General features: G+C 36.8%; 1 protein-coding gene across 2 annotated transcripts; it reads left to right on the top strand.

Moving 5' to 3' along the window:
* The first annotated feature begins 778 nt into the window (after window positions 1-778).
* On the top strand, window positions 779-22,894 carry nfascb (neurofascin homolog (chicken) b). Of its 2 annotated transcripts, XM_059333713.1 has the most exons (28): window positions 779-1,207; window positions 3,945-4,099; window positions 5,304-5,430; window positions 5,511-5,616; window positions 5,710-5,900; window positions 7,376-7,498; window positions 7,633-7,851; window positions 9,675-9,786; window positions 9,936-10,123; window positions 10,208-10,339; window positions 10,420-10,563; window positions 10,968-11,079; window positions 11,168-11,331; window positions 11,614-11,761; window positions 12,440-12,564; window positions 12,649-12,750; window positions 13,614-13,811; window positions 14,094-14,164; window positions 14,736-14,958; window positions 15,811-15,926; window positions 17,262-17,472; window positions 18,682-18,804; window positions 19,137-19,310; window positions 19,414-19,545; window positions 19,624-19,693; window positions 20,652-20,663; window positions 21,466-21,501; window positions 21,621-22,894. In XM_059333713.1, the coding sequence occupies exons 3-28, from the start codon at window positions 5,355-5,357 to the stop codon at window positions 21,850-21,852; spliced, it is 3,540 nt and encodes a 1,179-aa protein (XP_059189696.1). In that variant the 5' UTR covers window positions 779-1,207; window positions 3,945-4,099; window positions 5,304-5,354; the 3' UTR covers window positions 21,853-22,894. The 2 variants fall into 2 exon arrangements, with proteins under 2 accessions (XP_059189696.1, XP_059189698.1); XM_059333715.1 differs by lacking the exons at window positions 779-1,207; window positions 3,945-4,099 and having other exon boundaries at window positions 5,282-5,430.
* Window positions 22,895-25,565: the final 2,671 nt, after the last annotated feature.

The raw sequence follows: 25,565 nt of genomic DNA, 5'->3' as shown, positions 1-25,565 counted from the left end.
TTCCAGAGGAACAAAGAAGCCAGATTTTTTGCTGCTGACCTTCATCAAATTCGTCAAGGTTATTATATCATGAGATTTTTTGTGTCCAATTCCTGTTATACTGTATGACAAATCAATATGGTGTTGTCAACATGCCTCACTTACGTATAGTGTTTTGTTTGATGTTGATTACTTCTCTATAAAGATGCACAGCACATTAATAATATAAGCACTCTCATGCACTTTATTAAATCACTTTGCCTAATGTGCAAGTCACATAATTTACTATCTGATTATTACTATTTATGTTGCACTTCTCAGTGTTGTTGAATGTAATATAAGCTATTAATCATACTTTCTTGCAACATCACAGGTGATGTAGTACATTATTGTGTATTTACAATTGCATTTGTTTCAAATAAACTCATATTTATGAAGTCTCTTATGTTTTTGTCATTATAACTTTCCGATACCAAACACATCAAACCGTCACCATTTTATCTCAACCCAGTCAGTAAACGTCCCTGGTCTTGACAAATGATTTAAAACTTTATCAATGAAGTAAAAGCCATCCTAACACTTGAATGTGACGGGTTAAATCCCCCGCCCCCATGTGTGTGAAAGCTGTGCCCTCCCTGCCCACAATAGACTGACTTTGTTCCAAACAGAAAAGCTTTGTGTGGGAGAGTGTGTGTCCGTGCCAGCCAGAGTGAAGATACAAGGTCAGTAACCCACCCCCTGTCCAACACACTGCAAATCAGCAGCACACATAAAAATATATATATATATTTGATTTGATCCTTTAAGCAAGCTGCAGTTGATTGTGGCTAGATGACATTTAAACCTAATCCACCGACTAGTGCAAACAAACTACTTGGGTTTAACTTTCCTCTCCCATCACTGGAGAGATGACGTTATATTTATGTGTGGATTTCACAATGGATTTATTATAATAGGCTCTCAGGCCCTGTTTGACAGGCGTGTGACCCAGGCTTTGGACAGCTGTCCTGGTGGGCCACACCAGCCTCTGTTATCTCTCCTGTCACCTGCATTCAGCTGATGGAGTGACAAGTAACAGGAAAGCCAGATGCAGCTGGAAAAGTTGAAGCTCAGCGTGAAGATAATGTGGTGAATCTACTGTGACAGAAGATGAGAAGAAAGTAGTTGTCTGCTTTCACTGCAACAAGGGTGACAAGGGACCAAGGAGAAGCGAAAACTAAACTCAAAGGTAGGGACATAAACCACTTTCTTAAAGCTCATTTTGAATATTATAATTGAATATAAATTACACCGTCGAAGAAGGCATTAACGCACTTGAGTAGCATAGAGTCAATCGCCATGTGAAGGAGTGCTTTAGTCTGTGCATGTGTCGTTCAAGACGGCCATCAATGGAAGTCAAGGTTTTAATGATGTCATAGACTGAGTTGAGAAGTGGGAGGGGTCTACAACTGCATCAGCAGATTTATGAGAGTAAACACAAGCTCTCACACCTGCCACTGAGATGACTGGCATGAATTTGCATCACTTAATATGTGGCAATGTTTCTGTTACAAATGTCATCTGCATTTGACTTAATATACTACATCTTACTTATTACTTAATGTTAAGAATAACTGGTTAGCATAAAGTTGTCTTTCTATTTTTATTTAACAGCATGACTCTATTGGTCGGTCTGCTGATTGGTCCATTGGTCTGGACTGAAATCTGCTATTTAATAGCTGTTTAATGGATTGCTATGATATTTTGCATGGATATTCATTATCAGCAGACAATGAATTTTGCTGACTTTCTGGGTCCCTCAACCTTTCTTTAGCCCAGCCCTGAGGTCCACATGTGTTGATTTGAGGTTCAGATGATGGTTCAGACATTCATGTTCCCCTCAGGATCGATTTTAATAACTTTGGTTATTCCAAAGCTTTGATGACAGACTGCCAATTTTGGGAGCCAGCATATGGTTAAGGGCCAAACTAAAAAAATCACACTTGTGAGCTTTTGACGCAGTAGCTGAATTGTGTGTTAAATGCAATGTTTTGAAAGTAAAGGTGAAATGGACAGTGGGAGATTAAAATGTAATCATGCATTTCCTGTCATGGTCGGGGGCCACATATAATGTCTCATTTGGCTGCCATTGACCCACAGGGCACACTCGGAGCAACTATGCCATAAAAAAAATGTATGCACCACCATCATGTCATATTTTCCTTTTGTTGTGAGCCAAATAACTTCAAAACACATGACAATTCCCATCAGCCTCAGCTGTATTTGTTTAGTGCTAATTGCCAAATGTTAGCATGCTAGTTGTTGGCATTTATCTCAAAGCACCGCTGTGCCTACAAGTACAGCCCCACAGAGTTGCTAACATTGCTGTAGACTCTTTGTCTGGTTACAGGATGCTCTTGAGTAAATATTTTGTTGTTGTAGTTTTTGAGACAATAATGTTTTGATTGCACAGTGGTGATGACTGGCACAGTGTCCTGGAGTTTCTCAGCAGCCTCCTCTTGAGCGCTCCCTGACACAGTGACGTCACAGTGCAAATGAAAGGTGCTCCGAGTCTGAACAGGCAGCTTGTGCGGTCAAATACTCCCTCCCACATGCCATCTGCTTTTACCCGAGCCCTGGGCACACGTGCCAAAGGAGACCCGCGAGCATAGAGACCTTCTTGTCGTCACTGAGCTGGCTCTGTCCGCCTCTCTGCCTCTTCACTGTGCAATCTGGTGCATGGCACTGATCACTGCTCACTGCTTCAGTCCTATGTATGGGAGGGAAAAAGCCCATTCTGAGAGCCAAGAAGCTCAACATACCACTTCTGCTTTTGTTTTCTGTGTGAGGCGTGTCAGGTTGTGTTTCAGTTGTGAAAACAGGGGAGGGGATCAGGGCCCAGAGGGTGGTTTAATGCTTTACATCACAAGTTGTGTGAAAAAACATGAATGAAAAGATGGTAAATCCCTTATGATTCATACAAACTTTCAGTCTGATTAATTACAAGTTTTAATTTCATCTGTAGGTAGAGCCACTTCATTGTACCCCCCCTCCCTCCCTGTCACCAAGCTATTGTTTAGCCCCATCTGTGCTGGTTTGTATATGCAGCCCCGTGTGGATGCCTGAAAGCCTACACAGGTCAGGACTCTGTCAGCAGCCGTGAGATGGCTTTTGTTTAACACAAATACAGCTTCTCCTGTGACTTTGGCACCGTTTCTAGAGAAGAAAACTGCTGTTTCCCCTCCTTAAGACTTTCACAGCTGAATGGTAATGACCTTTTCGTCCTCTGAGGATATGCATGTGAATGGTCTAGTGTAGAAAACTGTCTACTAAAACAGAGGATAAGTTCTAATTGGTGTTTTGGAAAAAACACAGGAGGTCCATGAAGGAAAGTTAAGAATGCATTACTTTATATTATAGAATTTCAGCACTACAAAGTCATCAATCTGAAAAAAATGAATGTTAAATGTTTTGTGTTTCCTTTATCAGGGCTATCAGCTGGAGTCACATGAATTGAGATTTGTCACATGTAAAATTCATATGAGAGAAACAAGCATTGCATTCATACTCTGTTTTCCCCAGCTCTCTCCAGTCAACAATAATTCCCACATATTGATGTCATCAAAACCAACAAGAATGCAAAGTTTTGTTGCTTTAAGAAAAAAGGAAATTAGGCTAAAAAAAATATATGCCCTGCCGTTCTCAATCTAAATCATTTAAAATGTCCAGCTGTTTGTGTAATAAATCTAAAAATGTAATATTTAATTGCTTGAGAACTTCAGTTTGTTTATTGTGTGGACTTTGTGTCTGTGTTTGATTGAGATGGATTGTTGAGAGTCATGAGAGGCTGGTCAGAACAGTGAAGTGATGTGGGTGAGGAGTAGGTGGTGTATGGTGCTCATTCATTATTCATGACATGGGTGGGCAGAGTGTAAGTGGCATTGGCAAACAGAAACTCCATTACTGAAGTGTATCAACTCTTCTAGGGTTCTTGACCTGATATTTGAAGGGCCGGGGTTTTAATTGGTATACTGCACAAACAAGAATAATTTCGTGGAGAACAGTCTTTGGAAGTATCGATGCATTGAGAGAAGCCACAGAGATGGGGAGGAGAGAGCCCTGATTTGACGTTACATGAGAGGTAGGTACTGACAACTTTTTGTTCTCATTATGATAACGTGACTCATGGTTCATTGCATATATTACAGGAATAATATGGTGAAAATATTTTGAAGAAAGTAATCTGAGGAAACACTTTTTTATGACACTTTCTAGACATATAATTTATTTATTCCTGCCTGTCTAGTGGTCCATGGCAGCTTAATCCCCTCTTTATTTGTGCTATGTAAAAAACTATGATAAACCAGCAGTGTGATCTTAGTATGGGAGATGTATTGGGTGGAAATAATGAGGTAAATTGACTCAAATATTATAAGTACAATTTTGAGGCACTTACTCAAAACATGAATATTTCAATTTGATGCCACTTTATCCTTCTACTCCACTACATTTCAGAAATTGCTTAACTTTTTGATCCACAGCATTTACACGAAGGCTAGAACTACATTTCAAGTAAAACACATTGGAAACTCTTATAAAATGTAATACATTATTACAGTTTATATTGAACCAGTTGTTGCAAATCTTTTTAGATAATGAATCCTCTCTTGAGACCACTGTGTCAAATATTTAAGAAGTATAAATTGTTAGCAGATTTACCTAAGAGTGATTTCTCCTCTAAACTTTGATTCAGTTGTTTTATTTAAATTTCTGTTTCACAATAAAGAAGTTTTTTCAAAAACTATGTAACAGAATCATTCTCACAGTGATCATCTCAAGACCTCTCAGATTATTCTTGTGTCTCTTTGGAGATGACCTGACCTTTAGGTTAGGAACCAGTGGATTAAACTGCTGAACTACATATATAGTAGTTAAACTAGCTCTGTTTACCCATTAGTGCACATTACTTAAATATGATATTAAACAACACTTACAGGGGCGATTTTTCTACAGAATTAGTACTTTTTATTTATATTTTATATATTGATATTTATGTTCTTTTACTTTTTACTTTACTTTTACTTTACTTTTTTTTACTTTTCTTTTTTTTTTTTTTCAAGTAAAATGAGGGACTTTTACTCTTTTTTTTTAACATTGTGGAATCACATTAACCAAGACTGTAATATGTTTATTGCTGCATTGAAAATGGTTTGTGAACCTTTGGTGAAATCTTTTGTAAGATGTTTTATATACAGCTTTTTTTAATGGCTTTTTTATCTGTATCGCATGAATGTATTGCACAGTAGATCACAGTATCTTCTATTTTTCTTCACATTCAATTTAAGAACAGGACAGTTGGTGAAGAAAAGAGTGGCTTGGTTCCATGCACTGTAAAGATGGGGACACTGGTCGAACCAGCGCTGCTGCTACTTTTATGGCAGAGTGTTTGGGCTTTTGACGTCCCTCTGGAAGGTGAGTCATTAATAAGTAATATGTATTGTCTAACCATTTAGTTTATAATATACTAATCTGATGTATTTTTCTGCCTGCAGTCAGGCAGCCCCCAACCATCATAAGGCAGTCAGTGAAGGAGCACATTGTCGACCCCAAAAACACCATGGTGATAGAATGTGAAGCCAAAGGAAACCCTCATCCAATGTAAGAGCCGATAAACAGTTGTGTTATAACCGTTATTGTCTGCAAACCCCCTCACTGTTTTTTTTTCTGTCTTCCTCATTCTCTTTCATGAAGTTTCTCATGGAGGCGTAATGGGAAGTATTTCAATGTGGCACGTGACTCTCAAGCGTCAATGCGCAGGCGCTCAGGGACGCTGGACATCTATGCCTGGAACAATCCAGAACAGTATGAGGCAGAGTATCAGTGCATTGCCTCTAATGAATATGGATCTGCATACTCCAACAAGATCAGACTTCAACTATACAGTAAGTTCAGTGCTGGGACTGTTAGAGCCTTCCTATGTTTAGTTTGGATTTAGATTTTTATTTTGGTGTTAAACTGCTCGGTGATTCATCAACCAACAACAGTATTTTGATATCAATCCTTTGACAGACAGTAGGCCAATGTAAAGACCTCAGGAAGTGAGTGATGTGATCCACTTTCTGGTCTTAGTGGTCTAGTCTTGAGCAGCAGCGTTCTGAATTAGTGGTCAAGTTTTTAGGAAAAGCTGTAAAGACACTGTTACAGCAGTCTGAAGATAAATCCATGGACAGGTTTTTCCAGGTCCAGCTGAGACATAAATCCTTTAATCCTAGATATTATCTTAAGGTGATAGTAGGATGACTTGTAATCGTCTTTGTGTGGCTTTTGAAATTCAGGTCTGAGTCCATGACTACACCAAGATATCTGGCTTGGACAGTGGTTTTTAACATTGCTGATTAAAGCTAAGCACTGACTTTTAGTCTCTCCTCCTTGGCTCCAAAAGCAAATATCTCAGTTTTGTCTTTGTTTAAATTCTGCCTATATTTAGTATTGGGGGTTGTGGGCAGGGGGTTTTTAGGGGTAGATAGCAGGTCAATAATAAATGCCACGTAAAAGTGGTGTCCATCATCTGAAAGATTAGTTTGAGATGCAGCTCAGCACTGTGTGTCAATATGTTCTGGTCATAAGTCTGACATAATTAATCAATTTATTAAACCTATTAATGTGTATAAGGGTTGAGAACAATAATGTTTGGCTTTCTGAAGTCCATTTCCATTCTCAAGTATGTCCTATGAGTTGTTGTAGCAACTTTTAATTTGAGAATAGACAAAAATCATCAAAAGCCCCTCCAGTTTCATACGATATCAGTATCTTCTCTATAGCCTTAAAATGTAACCATTGCTACAGCATCTGAAAGAAAGAGACACAGCAAAACAATGCCTGCAGTATTATATGAAATGTGTCGCCATTTATAATACATGGCCCAAAGCCAGGAGAACAATGTGTCTGATTGCTGGTTTGTGATATATATATATATATATATATATATATATATATATATATATATATATATATATACATACAGTACAGGCCAAAAGTTTGGACACACCTTCTCATTCAATGTTTTTCCTTTATTTTCATGCTTATTGACATTGTAAATTCATCAAAACTATTAATCAACACATGTGGAATTATGTACTTAACAAAAAAGCTGAAATAAATGAATAACTGAAAACATGTCTTATATTCTAGTAAGCAAAGGGTGGCTACTTTGAGGAATCTAAAATACAAGACATGTTTTCAGTTATTTCACACTTTTTTTGTTAAGTACATAATTCCATATGTGTTCATTCATAGTTTTGATGCCTTCGGTGAGAATCTACAATGTAAACAGTCATGAAAATAAAGAAAAACGCATTGAATGAGATGGGTGTGTCCAAACTTTTGGCCTGTACTGTACATATCTGTGTTTGTGTAGGACCTCCTGTGTGGCCGAGGGAGATTCTGGAGCCTATGGTGGTCAGTATCGGCTTGCCCCTGGTCCTGTCCTGTGACCCGCCACCAGGCCCGCCGAAACCTGATATCTACTGGATGTCCAGCTGTAAGCGTCTCTACATCTCTAAATGACTGGAAACCTACACAAAAAGACATCGAAATGATCTGCTAAACAAACATTTCAAGAATTCTAGCAGTTGAATTGTGTCTCCTGTGAAGTGACTTTATATTTGATTTCAGGCTCCTATGCAAGACCTTTCAACTGGCCCATTCAGACAGCTTTCCCCACCATGCAGCCTGTGCGGCCGGACCGCCGGGTATCCATGGGAGTAAACGGAGATCTGTACTTCTCTAACGTCCTGTTTAATGACTCTGCTACTGATTACTGCTGTAATGCCCGCTTCCCCTACAAGAATGTTATCCAGCAGAAGATGCCTGTGGTTGTTAAAGTGATTACAAGTGAGTATGAGTGTGTGTTAACACTGTCTAGTTTTTAGTCTATCGGATCTTTTTCATGACTAATTTGCAATGGCGGAAAGTAACTAAGTACATTGAGTAAAGTACTGTACTTTACTTACTTTACAGAGGGAAATATTTTACTTTTTACTTCATTTACTTGATTACTTTATTTACTTTGCAGATTCAGATTAATAATACAAAATAAAATCAATAAAAATTATTATGATTATGATATATTATTATAGGTGACGATGAGGCTTTATTGATCCCTTGGTGAAATGTACAAGCTACTAAATCAATATATTAAATAAGTAATGCATCAAATATTGTATTTCAATATTATAATGTATATTCCAAGTTTACTTTTTGCACTTTTAAAAAACTTTGGTGCCAATACTTTTGTACCTTTTCTTAAGTGAATTTAATGAATTGCAGGAACTTTACTTTTGATTCAATATTGCTAGACTTGTTTTACTGAAGTAAGAAATCTGACCACTGGCAAACCTGCATGTAGATAATTCAATGGCTATAAAGGAAACAAAAAGTAGGATTAGGGGATCTGTGGCTATAGGATTGGGCTGAGGCATGGCAGGGGTTTTGGCCTTTTGGGCGTCAGGTGAAACAGTTTTTATTCTTACTCTGTGGTAGAAAAAAACAAACACCTGCCCTCCAAACACAACAAATTGAAATATATATGACTTGTTGGAACATATTTTCTTGAGTACTTTGCCACCAACAGATTTTAAACTATTTAGTTGTTGTAGTCCTGTTTACATGTTCATACTGCATGTCTGATTTCTGCCAACAAAACATTAATTGGGAGCTGAATTTGAAATGTGTAAATATACTATGGCATCACACAGATGAAGGCAGGACTATTATGATATGGACAGTTTAAAAAGTATATTGTCAAATTATTATGTTGCACACAAATGCTTTCCGTTCATCTACACTAAATTTACTTTTTCTAACCAAACTGATACTAACAACTAACAATAACTTCTAATGTCTTACACACTGGACTTTTTTTTTTCAGACTATACTCAAAAGACTCATCATTTGCTTCAACTTAACTTACTAATTGTGGTGAGTGTGTGCTCTGCATCAGCTGTCCTCTCTTATTTTCTGAGTTAACCCTTTATGGTACGCATTATGATGGAGTTAGGAAAAAAATGTGTTTTTTGGTCTTAAAATAGACTAAATAAACATAATCTGAAGAAATTTTTGGGGGTTTGTTGTCAGTAGGCAACGTTGTACCATAACGGTGCACAAGTACAAAAGAGAGTTTTTAAAATTAATTTTAACATCATTTATTTAATTAACGTGTAAAATATTCAGTAGCTTCGACAGGGTACAATACACAACATTTTTAATTTAAAAACATTATAAAATGAACATTTTTAACTGGTTTCTTCTCTGAATGTTGCCTGTAGATGAATGTCTTGAACAGTCTAAGTGTATGAAACTATCAAAAATGAAGGTTTATTCATCCATCAGTAGGAATATATTTTTTTCCAGATGGAAAAGGGCCAGGAAATTACGTTTTGAGTGATTTTTTATGTCGCAACATAGGATTTCAATATGACCTCCTGGAGGTCATGTGACAAATTAAAGCATTACAATTGGTTCCCTATACTCTTCCCTCTTTTTTAAAGTACTGCATCACTCAAAAACATACATTGTAGAAATTTGACAGGCCAAAAATGGGTATGTTGTCTCAGGGCAACACCGTACCATAGAGGGTTAAGTTGTTTCATTGTCAGACAGGGTTTGTGAATGCTTGAGTGATGTGTGAGTGGTGAGTTCTGGTGTTTTCTCTGCAGCTCGTACAGTGGCCGAGGCTGCCCCCACCTGGCTTTCTCCCACAGGCTCCTCCAGCTCCACACTGGTCCTGCAAGGGGAGGAACTGCTTCTGGAGTGTATTGCTGCTGGAGTGTAAGTGTCAAAATATGACTAATCTAACTATAATACTCTAGTTTCAAAAGTTACTTGTCTGTATGTTTTTTGTTCAGTATAATTTATATTATTTTGACTTTGAATTCATGAAAGTCGTCCTGTGTAAAGCCTTGTTTATCACCATCAAGGCCAACTCCTCATATTACGTGGACCAAGGATGGTGACAACCTGGAAGTGACGCCACGCATGAAAGTAAAGAACTTCAACAAGATGATTCAGATCCCAAAGGCGTCTTTTGAGGATGTGGGTGAATACACTTGCACTGCTACCAATAAGATTGGATACATTGAGCACACAATAACTGTCAGGGTCAAAGGTGAGAGACACTTTCAGAAACATATTCTCTCTTTTTCATACTGCACAATAATGTGGAAACAACTAACATTGTTATATTTGACAGCGGCTCCATTCTGGCTGGAGAAACCTACTGATTTGGTCTTGGCACCAGAGGAAAATGGACGGTTAGTGTGTCGTTCTGATGGAGCTCCTCGTCCCACAGTCAGCTGGTTTATCAATGGGGAACCAATTGAAAGTATGTTTTTTGGAGAACATGCCTACCTAAATAGAAATAATAATGAATATGAGTAACTTTTTGTGTTTTTCCCCCTCCAGCTGCTACACCACAGCCTAACAGACAGGTGTCAGGAGACACGCTGACTTTACGCTCTGTGACGGCTGAAAACACTGCAGTGTACCAGTGCAATGCTTCCAATCAGTTTGGGTACTTACTGGCTAATGCTTTTGTCAACGTGCTACGTAAGTGACCTTTGTAATTTGTGACATTTACAGTCTTAAAGGCCCTTAAAGAGGAAACACTGTAAACAAAACAAATACATAATAAGATGTTACTTAACATATTTACTAGAGCAGTGCAGTATTAATCAGAAATTTGGAACAATTTGATTGCCAAGTAGGTTTGCACATAGGGATTTGTCTTGGTGATTTGGTGCATAACAATAAGATTATATATAAAGTTTAAATGACATGGAAAATGTGATCAAATGTAAGAAATACATAAATATATCTGTTTTTTTTAAGTGGAATAGCTTTGTAGTTTTATGCAGCAATGCAAAGTAATATTTACCAGGGGATGTGCATTTAGTTTCACAATGTAAAGTATAATTATTTATAATTATCAATAATTAACAATGTTTCTCTAGATGCAACGCCACGTATTCTCGGTCCCAGGAATGAACTCATCAAGGTGATAGAGGGCAGTAATACCTTCGTAGACTGCCGCTACTTTGGTTCTCCAGTGCCTGATTTGCGATGGTAAGAAAGTGCCGTTTGATATTTTGAGGCAAAGTGTGTATTCAGAAAGCTGCTCAGTGTGTGTGTGTTCATGGTTCTGCTCACACAGGTCCAAATATGGGCAGGGGAATCTTGAAGGAAATCGTTTTAGGATCCACAGTAACGGGACTCTGGAGATGAAACGTATACGGATAGAGGACCAGGGAACTTACCTGTGTGTCGTCAGCAACATTGCAGGAAGAGATGAGAGTCAAGTCCGGATAGAGGTCAAAGGTGAGAGTCACAAAACAAGAAAATCTTGTTCACACTTCAGTGTGTATTGTTACAACAACAAAAAAAAAGTTTAGCTTTATACTTTTTGATGAGAAGTATTCTAAAACTTGACCGTATAAGACATTATAGAAACCCGGTTTAAAAAAAGTTAAGACTCTGCAAAATGTAAATGAAATGTAATCAAAATCAGACTTCAGTGTGTATTGTTGCAACAAAAAAAAAAAGTTTAGCTTTATACTTTTTGATTATGTGAACCATCGTGTTTTCATCCACTCTTCTCAGAGCCCACGATAATTGCCACAAGACCACAGAGTATGAAAGTCATCCGTGGAAGCGATGTGCGATTCGAGTGTGGCGTGAAAGCAGATGTCACTACTCCTGTCACAACCACCTGGATGAAAGACAAGAAGCATGTCACTCTTGGCTGGAGGTATGTCTTTTTTTTTAATCTACAGACACCAATATCAATATCAATATACCCTTCTTTTTTATTTTTGTGTCTGTCTAAACTAGGGTTGTCACGATACAAAAATTTTCAACTAGATACCGATACCCAGGAAAATATTCGATACTCGATACCATTTTCGATACCACAAGGATAAAAACAAATACCCCAAAATTTAACAGAAATATTTCTATTAACAAGACAAATGCAACATGTAAGAATTAACAGAACCACAGGTTAAATATTTAGAATAAAAAAACAGTTGTGCAAAAAGAAACTGCAACTATGATAACAAGCTTCAGATACTTGATACTTTTTAAAATGAGTATCTAAAATATTTTAATTTTGTATCCTATTATTTTTGCTTGTTCACTGTTTTTGATGATGTTCTGTTATTTTTGTTTTAACTGTTGTATTGCCTCCGTGATAATGTACTTTGTAAAGCACCTTGTAACCCTGGTTTTGAAAGGTGCTATAGAAATATAGTAATAAATAGATAAATAAATAACGAGCTTCAGATACTTGATACTTTTTAAAATGAGTATCGTATCCGGATACAACGTTTTAGCATCAATACTTTTTGGAGTATCGATACTTTTGACAACCCTAGTCTAAACCAATGAGCACACTGATGTCACCAGTTTAACTTGCTTGTATCCTCAGACTCCTTCTGGATGAATCAAATCTGGTCATCACTAATGTAAACAGAGGCGATGAAGGCAACTATACTTGTATCATCGAGAGTGAACTGGAGCAGAAGGCGGCCTCAGCACGCCTAATGGTGATGGGTATGACACGTTTAAAATAAATGACATTTCCTCAGCCGTAAGACATGTTTGACTTTTTAATTGTTCATGTATGTTTGTGTGCAGACCGTCCAGATCCTCCCACTAAGTTGGAGTTGTCAGATCCATATGAACGCAGCGTGAGACTCAGTTGGGTCCCTGGAGAGAGCAACCATAACCCTATAACAGGTAACAGCCTTTCAATTTAATAAACTCACCAAAAACACTAGTAACACTTTCTTTGAAACACATGTCTATAATGCATTATAAACATACTTGTAATGTGTTATAATCAGCTTATAGCACTTTATAGTTATAGGTAAAAACATTCATAAATATTCAGTCTTTTTAACAATAATCCTTACAATGTATAAAGCTTTTTATTATCACTTATAAGGTCATGTGTCATACTACTTTATAATTGCTGGCCACACATATACTTTTTTATGAGCTGTATTATATTCGTATAGTTGCAATACATTACTTTACTATACTTTTATAATGCATTATAATCACTCATTATAATGAGATTTAAGGGTAGAGGGTTAGGCTAGACATTGCACTTCAACATTTTAGCATATTAATATTAACTCAAGTATGTTTGTAATGCATTTAGACACAAGCTTTCAAAAAAGATGTCAGTGAGAAGTATTATTATACTTGACCCTATAAGACATTATAGAAACCCGGTTTAAAAAAAGTTACGACTCTGCAAAATGTAAATAAAATGTAATCAAAATCAGACTTCAGTGTGTATTGTTACAAAAAAATGTATTTTTCTGCAGTTTTTATCAATTATGTCAAAAAGGATTAGCAAATTAAGAGAAAGCTCAACCTTTTTGGGACTCAGCTAAACTCACTTTTAGGAATTGTTATAGCTATAATCGTATAAGCTATTTATAATGCATTATAAGTTTATTTGTAATGCATTATAGACATGAGCTTCATAGAAAGTGATGCCAAAACATTTAGTTGGTTGTATTGTTTTTAGGTCATTCTTGTTATGTTTACTTTGGTTTGGCTGTATTTCTCCATGCATTGCTCTGTTACAGAGTACTTGGTGCAGTATGATGATGATGACTGGTTGCCGGGGAAGTGGAAAAACCTCTCCACATACTCAGGAAACCTCAACTCTGTCATTCTGCATCTTACGCCTTTCACCTACTACGAGTTTCGAGTCATCGCTATCAATGAAATTGGAATGAGTCGCCCAAGTCGTCCGTCTATGCGATTCCAGAGCAGCGGTGCACGTTAGTTTGATGTTCCTGAATACAGACTTGTTGTTGCGGACAGATTGTAAGCTGGAAAACAGTAATTTGATTTGTTGAAGAGTTAGAAGAATGAGGTAGCCTGCTCCAGCTTTTATGCAAAGTAATATTTACATCCCTGGCCTTCATATTTAACTTACATACATGAGTGTAGTATCAAAATTCTTATTTAATTCTTGCCAAGAAAGCTTAAAAGTGAATTTAATTTCCTGAAATGCTGAACTATCCCAGATGATCTTACCATTGTGTTGTTTTTTTGCACAGCCCCAGATGTTGTTCCAAAGAATTTAAAGGGTGTGGGGACATGGAGGAATAACATGGAGATCAGCTGGGAGGTAATGAACCATCAAAAACTCTTCAATATTTATCTGACTGTTGAATATTTGCATTTCTACCACAACAAAATCAAACTATGCTGATCTCCCAGTGGTGGAATGTAACTAAATACATTTAAGTAAAGTACTTAAGTACAAGTTTTAGGTACTTGAGTATTTCCTCATATCTAACTTTACACTTCTACTTTACGACATTTTAGAGGCAAATGTAGTACTTTTTCACTCCGCTACATTTAGCTGACAGCTTTAGTTACTTTTCAGGTCGAGATTCAACATAAAAAACATGATCAATTTAAAATGATTAAGCATGTTTATAAATAAATCTACATAACAGTATATTAAGAAGTTGAAATTAGTGCTACCTTCATGACAGTAAAATGCTGATTACATAATGTATCAAAAATAATAATAATAATAATAATAATAATGATATATTTGGAATATATATAAAACAATCTGAATGAGGCCATTCTGCATAATGAGTACTATACTTTTGATGTTGGTACTTTTGTACTTTTACTTAAGTATGACTTCTGCAGTCACTGTAAGTCACTGTAAACTATGCTTTCAGCCTCTGACCTACAGAGAGTGGAATGGGCCCCACCTGAAGTATCTGGTGTGGTGGAGAAGGAGAGATTCCAGAGAAGAGTGGAAGAACGCAACCACGAAATGGCTGAAATACTACATCTACGATGCAGACACCTTCACTCCTTATGAGCTAAAAGTCCAGGCTGTCAATGACTTTGGGCTGGGTCCAGAGTCTCCTGTTGTCACTGGTTATTCTGGGGAAGATCGTAAGTACCTGAATCTGCTGCATTATAAAGTACAGGTGAGTAGCAAAGGGATGAAAAACAGACTGTCAGAAAAGTCCATTTAGTAGGCTACACCAGCGGTTCCCAAACTTTTTTAGCCGTGCACCCCCTTCTATGTCCCAACTGGGTTGACGCACCCCCAATCGCCCACACCTTCAAAAAAACCAAAATGCAATAAGAGTTTTTATAGCCATATTAAAGGTGGAGGATGATGAAAGGCTCAGGATCAGAGGTAGAAAGCAGATCAGTTGGGAAAATGTGATAATATTTGAGCTGCGTTGAACAAAAATTGCAGCAAATTTAAATGAGCGTGGAGTGAACACAACCCAGTCTTTATAAAACAGGTTGGAAAAATGATACAAGAACAAGAAGCTAACTTCTTCTACGCTTCATTATAAGATCAAAAACAGCCAAAAATAGATGCAAAAATGACCAAAGATGACACAAAATTATCAAAATAGACACAAATTGACCAAAAATACATGTAAAAATTACCAAACAACCAAAAAATAGATGCAAAAATGACCAAAATAGATGCCAAAAATGAAATGTAATTGTGTCATTATCAGACCGCCATTACATTTTTCATCTCGCGCACCCCCTAGCAGCAGCTCACGCACCCCCAGGGGTGCACGCACCACACGTTGGGAATCCCTGGGCTACATATTCAAATCTTCAGGGTTGTTGTGCTCTACTGCTAGAGAGATTTTGATCGACTTTCTGTAGAAAACAACTGTAGAGAAGAAGGAACTCACCTCTTCTGGTTTTTAGTGAATCATTTTAAATCTTTGGGCCAAGTTGTCCTTCTCATAAAGTCATCTGTGTTTGCCTCAGGTCCCTTAACTGCTCCCCTGAACCTGAGAGTGTCCGACATCGAGAGCACTCAGGTGACTTTGCACTGGGACCCAGTAACACGGGACGCCATGATGGGACAGCTGAAAGAATATAAGGTGTGTCTATTGTAAATTTGATTTAGGTGTTCATTCTTTTTTTTTTTCATTCATTTCATTCACCTTTATTTAACCAGGCAGGTCATTAAGAACAAATTCTTATTTACAATGGCGGCCTGACAAGCGACAAGGGCCACTTGAGGGAAGGGGAGGTGGGCTAGGGAGTAAAACACAGTAAGGATCGTAAAAACACAACAACAGCAACAACAATAACAAATAAGAATATATATATATACACACACACACACACACACACACACACACACACATATATATAAAATTACAACAATATCACAGACAGACAGACAGACAAACAGCAGTCAACAAAAGAAATATGGAGAAAAAAAAAATGGTGAGGTGGTATTACATGGTAGAAAAACAGTTGCAGGAGTCAGTGAGAATGTCTGAGAGAGCAGCTTTGAAGGCAGGGATGGGGATGAGCTGTTAGACTAAGCTTTCTGACAACAAAAGAAGGTAACACTTTACAATAACCATCATTTATAGATGGTAAATAGACCATTTATAAATGGTAAACAGATAGTTTATTAATGTTTAATCATCATTTATAAACCATATATAGGCCATTTAAAATTGGTAAATAGAAAATGTAATAATGTTGAACTATAATTTATAAATGCCAAATAGATTACTTTACCATAAACACACATAATTATTAGTTTATTAATAGCTTTACACACATTATAACATTTTTAACACCATATTAAGTATGTAAATGATTTCAAAATTATTCTTATACCTTTAAGAAATTGCTTGAAACCATTTAAAGATTAAATATGTATAGAATTTTGTAAATGGTTAATAATAATTGGTTTATAAACCATCTATAAACATCACTTAGATGGTTATTGTAAAGTGTTACCCAAAAGAAAATGAGGAAAAAACTGTACTTCACTGGGAGAGTAGTGGTTACTGGTGACTTTTGATTGATTTAACAGTTTAGAAAGTAGTAGGAATTTCTTGGTTTGTGGTAAGACACCTTGATAGTAAACATAAGAAAACAATAATTTCACAACAACACAGCACATTACAGCCTGTGATTTTGGTATTAAGCTGTTTTTTTCTCTTATGACCTGATGAAAGTCCTTTACTGAAACATAACTCCAATAAACTCACTGCTGACAGTGTTACAGTAACAACCTGTTTCTTCTAAATAACTTCTTGTTCTTATAAATACAAACATATAAGCATGCATTCAATACTATATGTATGAATACCTGGAACTCAACAGACAGTGTGCAGAAATTCAATCTTTTCTTAAAGTCCAGTGTTTGCAGCCTAATCAAAATGCTGTGTGTGTTGCTTCTCATCTCTCAGGTCTACTACTGGAGGGACAGCAGCCAGCTGCGGTGGTTGAGGGTCAACCGAGGGATGAAGTCCAAATCATTTCCAAACAATGATCCAGAGCCCTCGGGGGTCCTCACTGGGCTCATCCCCTATAGCAACTACAAGATGTATATAGTGGTGACCAACAATCGATATGAAGGGCCGCCCAGTAATAGTATACACTTCTCAACGCCTGAAGGAGGTAAGAAAAGACGGTAACACTTTATATTAACCTTCATTAATAAATGTGAAATGAATACTTACTTAAACTTTTGTTATTTTGCTGTTAAAAAAATAAAAAATATAAAATGATCATAAATAATGCTTACTAACTATTAGTCATGCTGTAATTTATGTAATTTAGCAGTTATTGTTGCACGCAATCCAACATTTTATACACTATATTAAGTATATGTTAATTATTACCAAATTATTTGTAAACCTTTTTTTTTTTATGGACAGTTATTATAATGTTCCAACTGATATAGCAATTAGTTAATGATTAATAAGTAGTAGTATAAAGCAGCATTAAATATTTTATTGGTGGTCTATAAATCAATGTATCTATTTATTTTATAGATGCTTTACACAGTCTTTGTTAACCATTAAACACAGCATTATAATCATGAGTTGCAAAAATATAATAGCCATCCAAATAATTTTTATAGATGATTTACAAGTCATATGGTAATCCTTAACAAATACAAAATATAATATATAAAATAAAATAATGTGTGCAGCAACAAACTGTTAAATAACACACATAATAGTATTCCTTTTAATTAGTAAACAATATTAATTGTAATTTTATGGTTTGTTGTCAAATGACTATTCATTTAAGTTTAATTGACTATGGCAGGGATGGGCAACTGGAGGCCCGGGGGGCGCATACGGCCCGCACCCTCACTTGAAGTGGCCCTCCGTACAACTACATGCATTTGAGCATGAAATCTTAAAAGTGCAGTGTAAAAATGCACAAAATTACTTCTTGCAATTAATGTTGGTCTGCTGTTCTTGTACTGAAAAAAAAATAAATCTTAGTAAGTGGTTATTTTTTATTTGCTTCAAACCTTTTGTATTCCTATTTATACTGTTAAGCATGCATTTGAGCATGAGATATGTTAAGTTATTGCACTATAAACATATTTAAAATTGCAGTTTCATCATATCTGGTTAAGTGTACGGTCCTTTATGTGGCCCTGTGGTAGTGTCGATGAAAAATTGTGGCCCCTCCAGCATTTAAGTTGCCCATCCCTAGACTATGGTTATAGAGTGTAACTGAAAAGTCACTACCTCACCATATAAGGAACAAGAGCAGACCTGTGCCTTTAATCAGCCACATGCAAATCATGAGACCATCTTTGATTCCACAGCTAATTTGTGTCGTCTCCTGCTGTGTTTTTGTCTGTAGTACCATCTGTTCCCAGTTCCTTCAGGATCCAACAGCGACATCTGGACAGTATTTATGTGGACTGGGATCTACCAGCAGAGCCCAACGGTGTCATTACTGGATATTCCCTCAAGTACCAGACAGGTACGGAAACCCAACATCTGAAACACTGTGAAATACCTCATTATGTTGTATTCTTCAGCCCTCCTACGAGAAAAAGAAACCAAAAACATTTATTCCTGTAAATTTGACAAAGATTTCCACATGACATTCTAATCCACATCCCAGTTGCACATAATAGCACACTTAAATATGCACTTCAGCACCAAAGTACCGCTGAAGCATGTTCTCAGGAGGGTAATGAACACTTGTGAAGGCACTCTCCCAGCAGGTAAGCTGCTCAACAGCTCAGTTGTGTGCACTTAACCGGCACCAAGAGTCCTCCTCACACACTGGAATTTCCACTCTCTCCACAGTGAACGCCACCAGGGGAGAGGAGCTTCGAGTTGAGGACTTCCCTCCAAATGTTACAAGTTTCTCAGTCCGGCGATACGACCGATACACTCGATACAGATTCTCCGTGGCGGCACGAACTCGGCTTGGGCTCGGGGATTGGCATTCAGAGGAGTCTCCCCACTACACCACTGAAAGTATTTTACTTCCTGCCCCATGCATCAACACAAATGGTTGTCTTGCAAAAAAACACTTTGAAGTTCTGAGTGTATGGTGACTTTAATGATGTGTGTGTCTCAGCGTACGCGACGGACCAGGTGGACATCACCACTCAGGGCTGGTTCATCGGGATTATGTGTGCTGTGGCTCTCATCGTGCTCATCCTCCTCATAGTCTGCTTCATCAAGAGGAGCCGAGGCGGGAAATACCCAGGTACAGCTGCGATTCCTCCGATTCCGCGTTGTCCAATCGCACAACATCTTTTTACAAAGTAGCTTGTTTTAATTTCAGTACGGGAAAAAAAAGACATTTCACTGGAGCCAGTGGACGACAAAGATCAGGAGGGATCGTTTGACTACAGGTATGCATTACAGTGGACAGCTGATGGAAAATAACCAAACTCACTGCAAACTTTACAGCTACCACCAAGGTAGAAAAAGATTTTAGCACATCAAGTTATCAGTCTGGACTTACGGAAGCCCTGAACCGCAAGTGAAGAAATTTTTTTTTGAGATGTTTTCTTGTTATTTCGAGATCATATCTTGTTATTTCGAGATCATATCTTGTTATTTCAAGATAATATCTCATTATTTCGAGATAATACACATATGTAAAAAAAAAAAATAAGAATTAAAAAAAAAAAAATCTTCCAAAATTTTTTTTTTCTTCACATATTATCTCATAATAACGAGATAATATGATATACTAGATATATAATAGATATAATGAGATAATATCTGAAGAAAAAAAAATTTTGGAAGATTTTTTTTTTTTTAAATTCTTATTTTTTTTTTTACATATGTGTATTATCTCGAAATAATGAGATATTATCTTGAAATAACGAGATATTATCTCGAAATAACAAGACAACATCTCAAAAAAAAATTTCTTCACTTGCGGTTCAGGGCTTCCGTATGGACTATTTCAACTGTTTTTACAAAAGTCTGTTTTAGGTTTATTTTATAATGGCATGGTAATAATACTCAAGACTGAATAAATCATTATGTTTTCCATAACATTGTACAACATTATCACTATTGAAAACAATAACAGCTGTGTATTTAAATCCATTTGCTTTGTAGCTGTGCAGTAACTACAAAACACCACAGAGTGCCTTAAATTATGATTCAATTTTAGCCTGATGCTGCACAGGTACAAATCAAATTGGGTTATGTATGGCATTATTTATGATAACTCTTTGATCATACTTGCATTTTTGTTTTTTTCTGTTTTTTTTTTTCTTTTTATCTACCTTTCCTATCTAAACCCCCCCAAATCTCAACCCTGTTCTTTTCCCACTGAACCACCCTCTGAACCAGGTCTCTTGAAAGGTATGAAAAGACTAAATATTGACACATATTGACACTATTGTAATTTAAATAGTCAAATAATAATTTGTTCATTTGTTTATACAGTATCAGGGTTTCTGCAGGTGCTTAAAAGTCTGAAATCCAATAATTTGAATTATTTAAACAGTGCAAGTTTAATGAGATCTATCTTACGAACAGCATATTTAGTGCTAAGTTGTACCTATTGAAAACAACTCATTTAAAGACTTTGTGCTGGAAGATACTCAAATTAGAAAGTCATTAGATTCACATGGGAAGTCAGAAAAACACAACCTGCCGTCACCCAATGTTGCGCTGTATTCACACTGAAAAAAACGCCAAAATCTGGCTCCAGCACAACACATTCTGCACTACAGCGTTAACTCTGGCACCTCTGGTAAGCAACCTTCAGACATCGATTTGATCTGTGACTGCATTAAAAGCAGAGGTGCACTGGACTCTGCACTCTGATATTCCTTCATAACCTTGATGCCTATTGTACTAGTATAGATGTGAAATATGTCCTAAATTGCATTCATAATGGTCTTAAAAGTCTTGGAAAGGACTAAAATGCATTCATAATGGTCTTAAAAAGTCTTAGAAAGTCTTAAATTGCATTCATAATTATCTTTAAAATGTTACCTGTTGAAACCTGCAGAAACCCTACATACTGTATGTAACCGACAGACATTTGGAGCTATCAATAGTATATTCATAACACTGCAACTGTTATAAACATTTTGTGAGTGGATGATCAATAAATTACAATACAAAAAAAATGATACAATCTCTCTCCTTATTTCAGGATAGCACGTGTCTCCACTTTGCCTTATCCCCGGCGGTAAGTAAATGCACAGTTTAAATGTATTGATACATCAGGTTGAGTCTTATCCTCCACCACTTCTCTCTTCTAGTGCCGACATAATGCAACACATTTGTATTTTTTGCATTATTTCGTAGAGAGGAGGAAAGAGGGCTTCAAAGAGGCCAGCCGTCAATTGAGGCAATGATGAAGCGATCAGACAGCGACGACAGTCTGGTGGACTACGGCGAAGGAGGCGAGATACCGTTCAACGAGGACGGCTCGTTCATCGGCCAGTACACAGGGACCAGGAGAGATGTCAGGGAGCTGGACTTCGGTGGAGGTCTGGAGCTCCACTCACCAATGAAGTCCATCTACTCCCTGGCTTAAACCTCAGAAGTCACATTGCCTTCCGACTTGTCACGTGACTTTACCGGCTTGTACCCTCCACCTTGAATTAAGAACATGTGGTTTGTCTGCAGGAGGGGACAGCTGGAGCTTGAAGTGCTTCTGTCCTCTGTGTCCTTGCAGACAAAGCAACTATCTTGCATTTAAAGACGAAAGTGCTAGAGATGCTTATTCATCTGATGAAAAGTTACCGTTTGAGTTTTCGTATTGCTTTTCCTGTAAATAAAAATGCTGCGTGTTTGTACGTGTGCATACGGACGAGTACATGTTTAGTTGCCCTGTAAATGGAGACACTGGCTGCACATCAGAGGAGACAGAAGTGGATCAGTTTATCATGTTGATAAAAGCAGTTGCAAGGACCAACATAACTTCTGTAATTACATATTTTCCTTTAAGCTAATTTCAATAATGTGATTTGTGATATTATTGTGTGTGTTGGCTGTTTGAGATAAGGGCTGCATGCCATCAGTGGAACCACAATGTACTCCCTGAACTTAGATTGTGTATACCTTTTATACACTAGAGTTTATGGTGCAATGTGAAAGTATAAAAGTGTTTCTGTTGATAGGTGATACGTGATAGATGATAAAAAAAATCTCCAGGGACTAATGAGTCATCGGCATGGTCAGTTTGCTGTGAGGCAAGGATCAAACCAGCGAGGGAATAAGCAAGCAGCCTGAAACCAGCTCTAAAATCAGAACATGTTCATGTTTCTCTATGGACTTGCTTTAACTATCTCCCTGTTTCACTCACTACAGAGATAGAGCGAAATCATTAATCTTGATGTAACAATTTTAGTTTATTTGACCCCTAACATTATCTGTGTAATACCACAGTTATGTCCTAATTGTAAATAAAGTGGGAATATTTATTTCTAGCAAGTTTGATATGACTCTGAATGTTGAATTCAACTGCTGTTTTTTAGAAGTGATTTATTTTTCTTACAATACAATAATTAGAATTAGTTTGGAGCTGTTTGCACTTGTCTGTTTAAACCAGGGATCAGCAAACTTTATTAACAAAAGAGCCAAAAAAGAGAAAAAAATGTTGGAATGGAGTCCGCAAGCCTTATTTTGAGCCTAATGGTGAAGATAAAACAGCCTACTACGTCTAAATGACCCTACCAACATTACTAAAAATAATAATAATAATAATGCATTTTATTTATAGGCGCCTTTCAGGACTCTCAAGGTCACCTTACAATAAACAATGAAAAACAAAACAATAATAATAAAACAGCAATGGCAGTAATAATAAACAACAATGAAACAATTACAAATTAGAACAATAAAGACAACAATGACAGTAATAATAAACAATAAACAACACTGAAACAATACAGAAAAATTGTAATTTAAAAATGATGAATATTTTTGGGATAGGCTAGTCTGAACAGGTGTGTTTTGAGATGTGACTTGAAAGTTGGAAGTAATAGGTCATAATGAGCATTTATTCATATGATTTTGTCAGAATGTAGCGAGGACCCAAGTGCAAATGAGAGGCTGGACATCAAATAAAGAGGAATCAAAAGCTAGCCTAGTGAGGGAAACTCAAAACTAGACTTGATGTTGCCAAATTTAGAGGTTAAGGCGCTGGGCCATAGACTTTCATTCACAATTTAGTTGACTAAAAAAAAATGTAATGCTGACTATAAGGTACACATTTTTACAATTGAAAAATACAAATTGCTTTGGGCCTACAACAATGATAAATTAAAATGATAATGTCAAGAAATGACCGTTTATTTTTATTTTTTTGTCACAGTAACAGTGAGCCACTGCAGATAGCCTGAAGAGCCACATGAGGCTCTGGAGCCACAGGTTGCCTACCCCTGGTTTAAAACATCAAGACATTTCATATAGTGTGTTTGAATCACAGAATACTTGTGTACCTAATTTACAATTACTAAAGATGAAGCTGCCACCAGCTTACTCAGCATCATGACTAGAAACGGGGAGACAGCTAATAAAAACCACTACCATGTGCGTAATAATGACAGTTTACCGTTTCTCAGGGGGTTTGAGAATCTGGATTATTTCTTGGCTAAGACTAGTCAATTTTGGAGTATTTTCCTGGTGGTCCTTTGAGTCTTTGTGCTTAGCTAAATCAGCTGGCTGCTGGCGGTGGCTTCTCATTGACCATGTTGATTAGTATTATTCTTTTTTTATCTAACTCTCATTCTTACAAGAACATAAATAAACGTATCACCCCAAATGTTCCTTAAACTGTTGCAGCATCAACATTCAAACAGCATAAACCAAAACATATTTCTAAATATCTTATTGAACTCTGGCCTTTTTTTACCATATGAGATAACTCTCAGTTCATCAAGGGGTCATGCAGCTTCATGGAAAAGGATATCTTATCAAACAACCTTTGGTGTTTATCAGGCCTCTGATATGATACTGTACTCCCTGATATTGAGTTTTTATTAGTGCACCCCGCCGATTACAGGAGTGAAAGACAAAATGGTAAACTATAGATTAACATACGATTTTTCGGTTAAGTTCGATCCAGAGCAAACACTGCAATTCAAGATAAAAACATGCATGAAAACAGTCTCTTTCCAAATGTCATGCTCTTAGATTTGTTTAACAAGGATCAGCGGAGATACACATCAAATTGTAGTTGATTTTCAACTGAAAATGAAAGGTCAGGGTTTCGATTCATTTTTCAATCTTGAATTTAATTAAAATGCCAAACATTTGCTGGTTCCAGCTTCTCAGTGTGAGCATTGGCTGCTTTCCTTTGTCAGATATGATAGTAAATCAAATGACTTGGTCTTGGACTGTTGGTGTGATAAAACAACCAATTTGAAGATGTCGATTTGGACTTTGAGAAATTATGGCGTTTTTTCAAAAATAATTTGATGTTTCATAGAAGAACTGATAAAAATCAAGGGCATTACTTTGTGTTGAAAAGTGGAGAGGGGGACTCAGTTGAAAAACATGACATAGTCTTCAACATATGCAATTTCAGGCAATGAATAGGCTGCTACGGAGTCAATGACCAAAAAAAAGCAAACAATGTGGACTGCACAAGTAACATCCACATTTATCACATTCACAGCTGCAACTTTATGGCATGCATGTTTTGGGGTGATTGTTTTTTCAGCTTATGTTACTTTTTTTGGACAATGCAAACCAAATATAGGAGAAACACACATGCATTTTGTTATTGTGCTATAACCTTTCTCACAGCATTGTCATTAATTAGTTAACATTTCTTGGTGCAAGCTATTTTTCTGAACCACTCTTTTTTTGTGTGTTTGACCAGCCTTCTCAAAAAGTGGTTGGGACAGGTCCCCAGAGTCCCCTGTGTAAATGTCACCAGCTAAATATCAGTCAAATAACCAGTCAAATACCAGCAGATTAACTGTTAGTTGTTGCACTTAAGTATTAAAAGTTTTCAATGGAGGAAAAGGCCAAAAGTGTCCTAAAGTTTAACACAGGCCCAAGAGAAAGTCATTTTCTATAACTATAAAGGCAAGTGTAAAGTCTATTAATCAAAAGCCAACCTTAGAAGTGTTGGTGTTGTGTTGATTGTCGGCACATTGGAAACCAATTTAATCCTTAGATTATATAAAATACAATGCATCAGTTCATACATTTATCTTATCTGCATGAATTGGCCAGCTCCTCTGATCTTTACAGAGGCAAGTTTATATAACCTCTTGCCCTGAACCAGATTTATCT

The sequence above is a fragment of the Centropristis striata genome, chromosome 5 (assembly GCF_030273125.1).
Source record: "Centropristis striata isolate RG_2023a ecotype Rhode Island chromosome 5, C.striata_1.0, whole genome shotgun sequence".
NCBI classification, from domain to species: domain Eukaryota; kingdom Metazoa; phylum Chordata; class Actinopteri; order Perciformes; family Serranidae; genus Centropristis; species Centropristis striata.
This window is presented reverse-complemented; position numbering and strand designations above follow the sequence as displayed.

Excerpts from the sequence above, each read along its gene's own strand:
- nfascb (XM_059333713.1), top strand. The coding sequence starts at position 5,355 with ATGGGGACACTGGTCGAACCAGCGCTGCTGCTACTTTTATGGCAGAGT. Across the intron at positions 10,124-10,207 it reads AATAACTGTCAGGGTCAAAG|CGGCTCCATTCTGGCTGGAG; the intron begins GTGAGAGACACT and ends TATATTTGACAG. Across the intron at positions 11,762-12,439 it reads CATGTCACTCTTGGCTGGAG|ACTCCTTCTGGATGAATCAA; the intron begins GTATGTCTTTTT and ends TTGTATCCTCAG.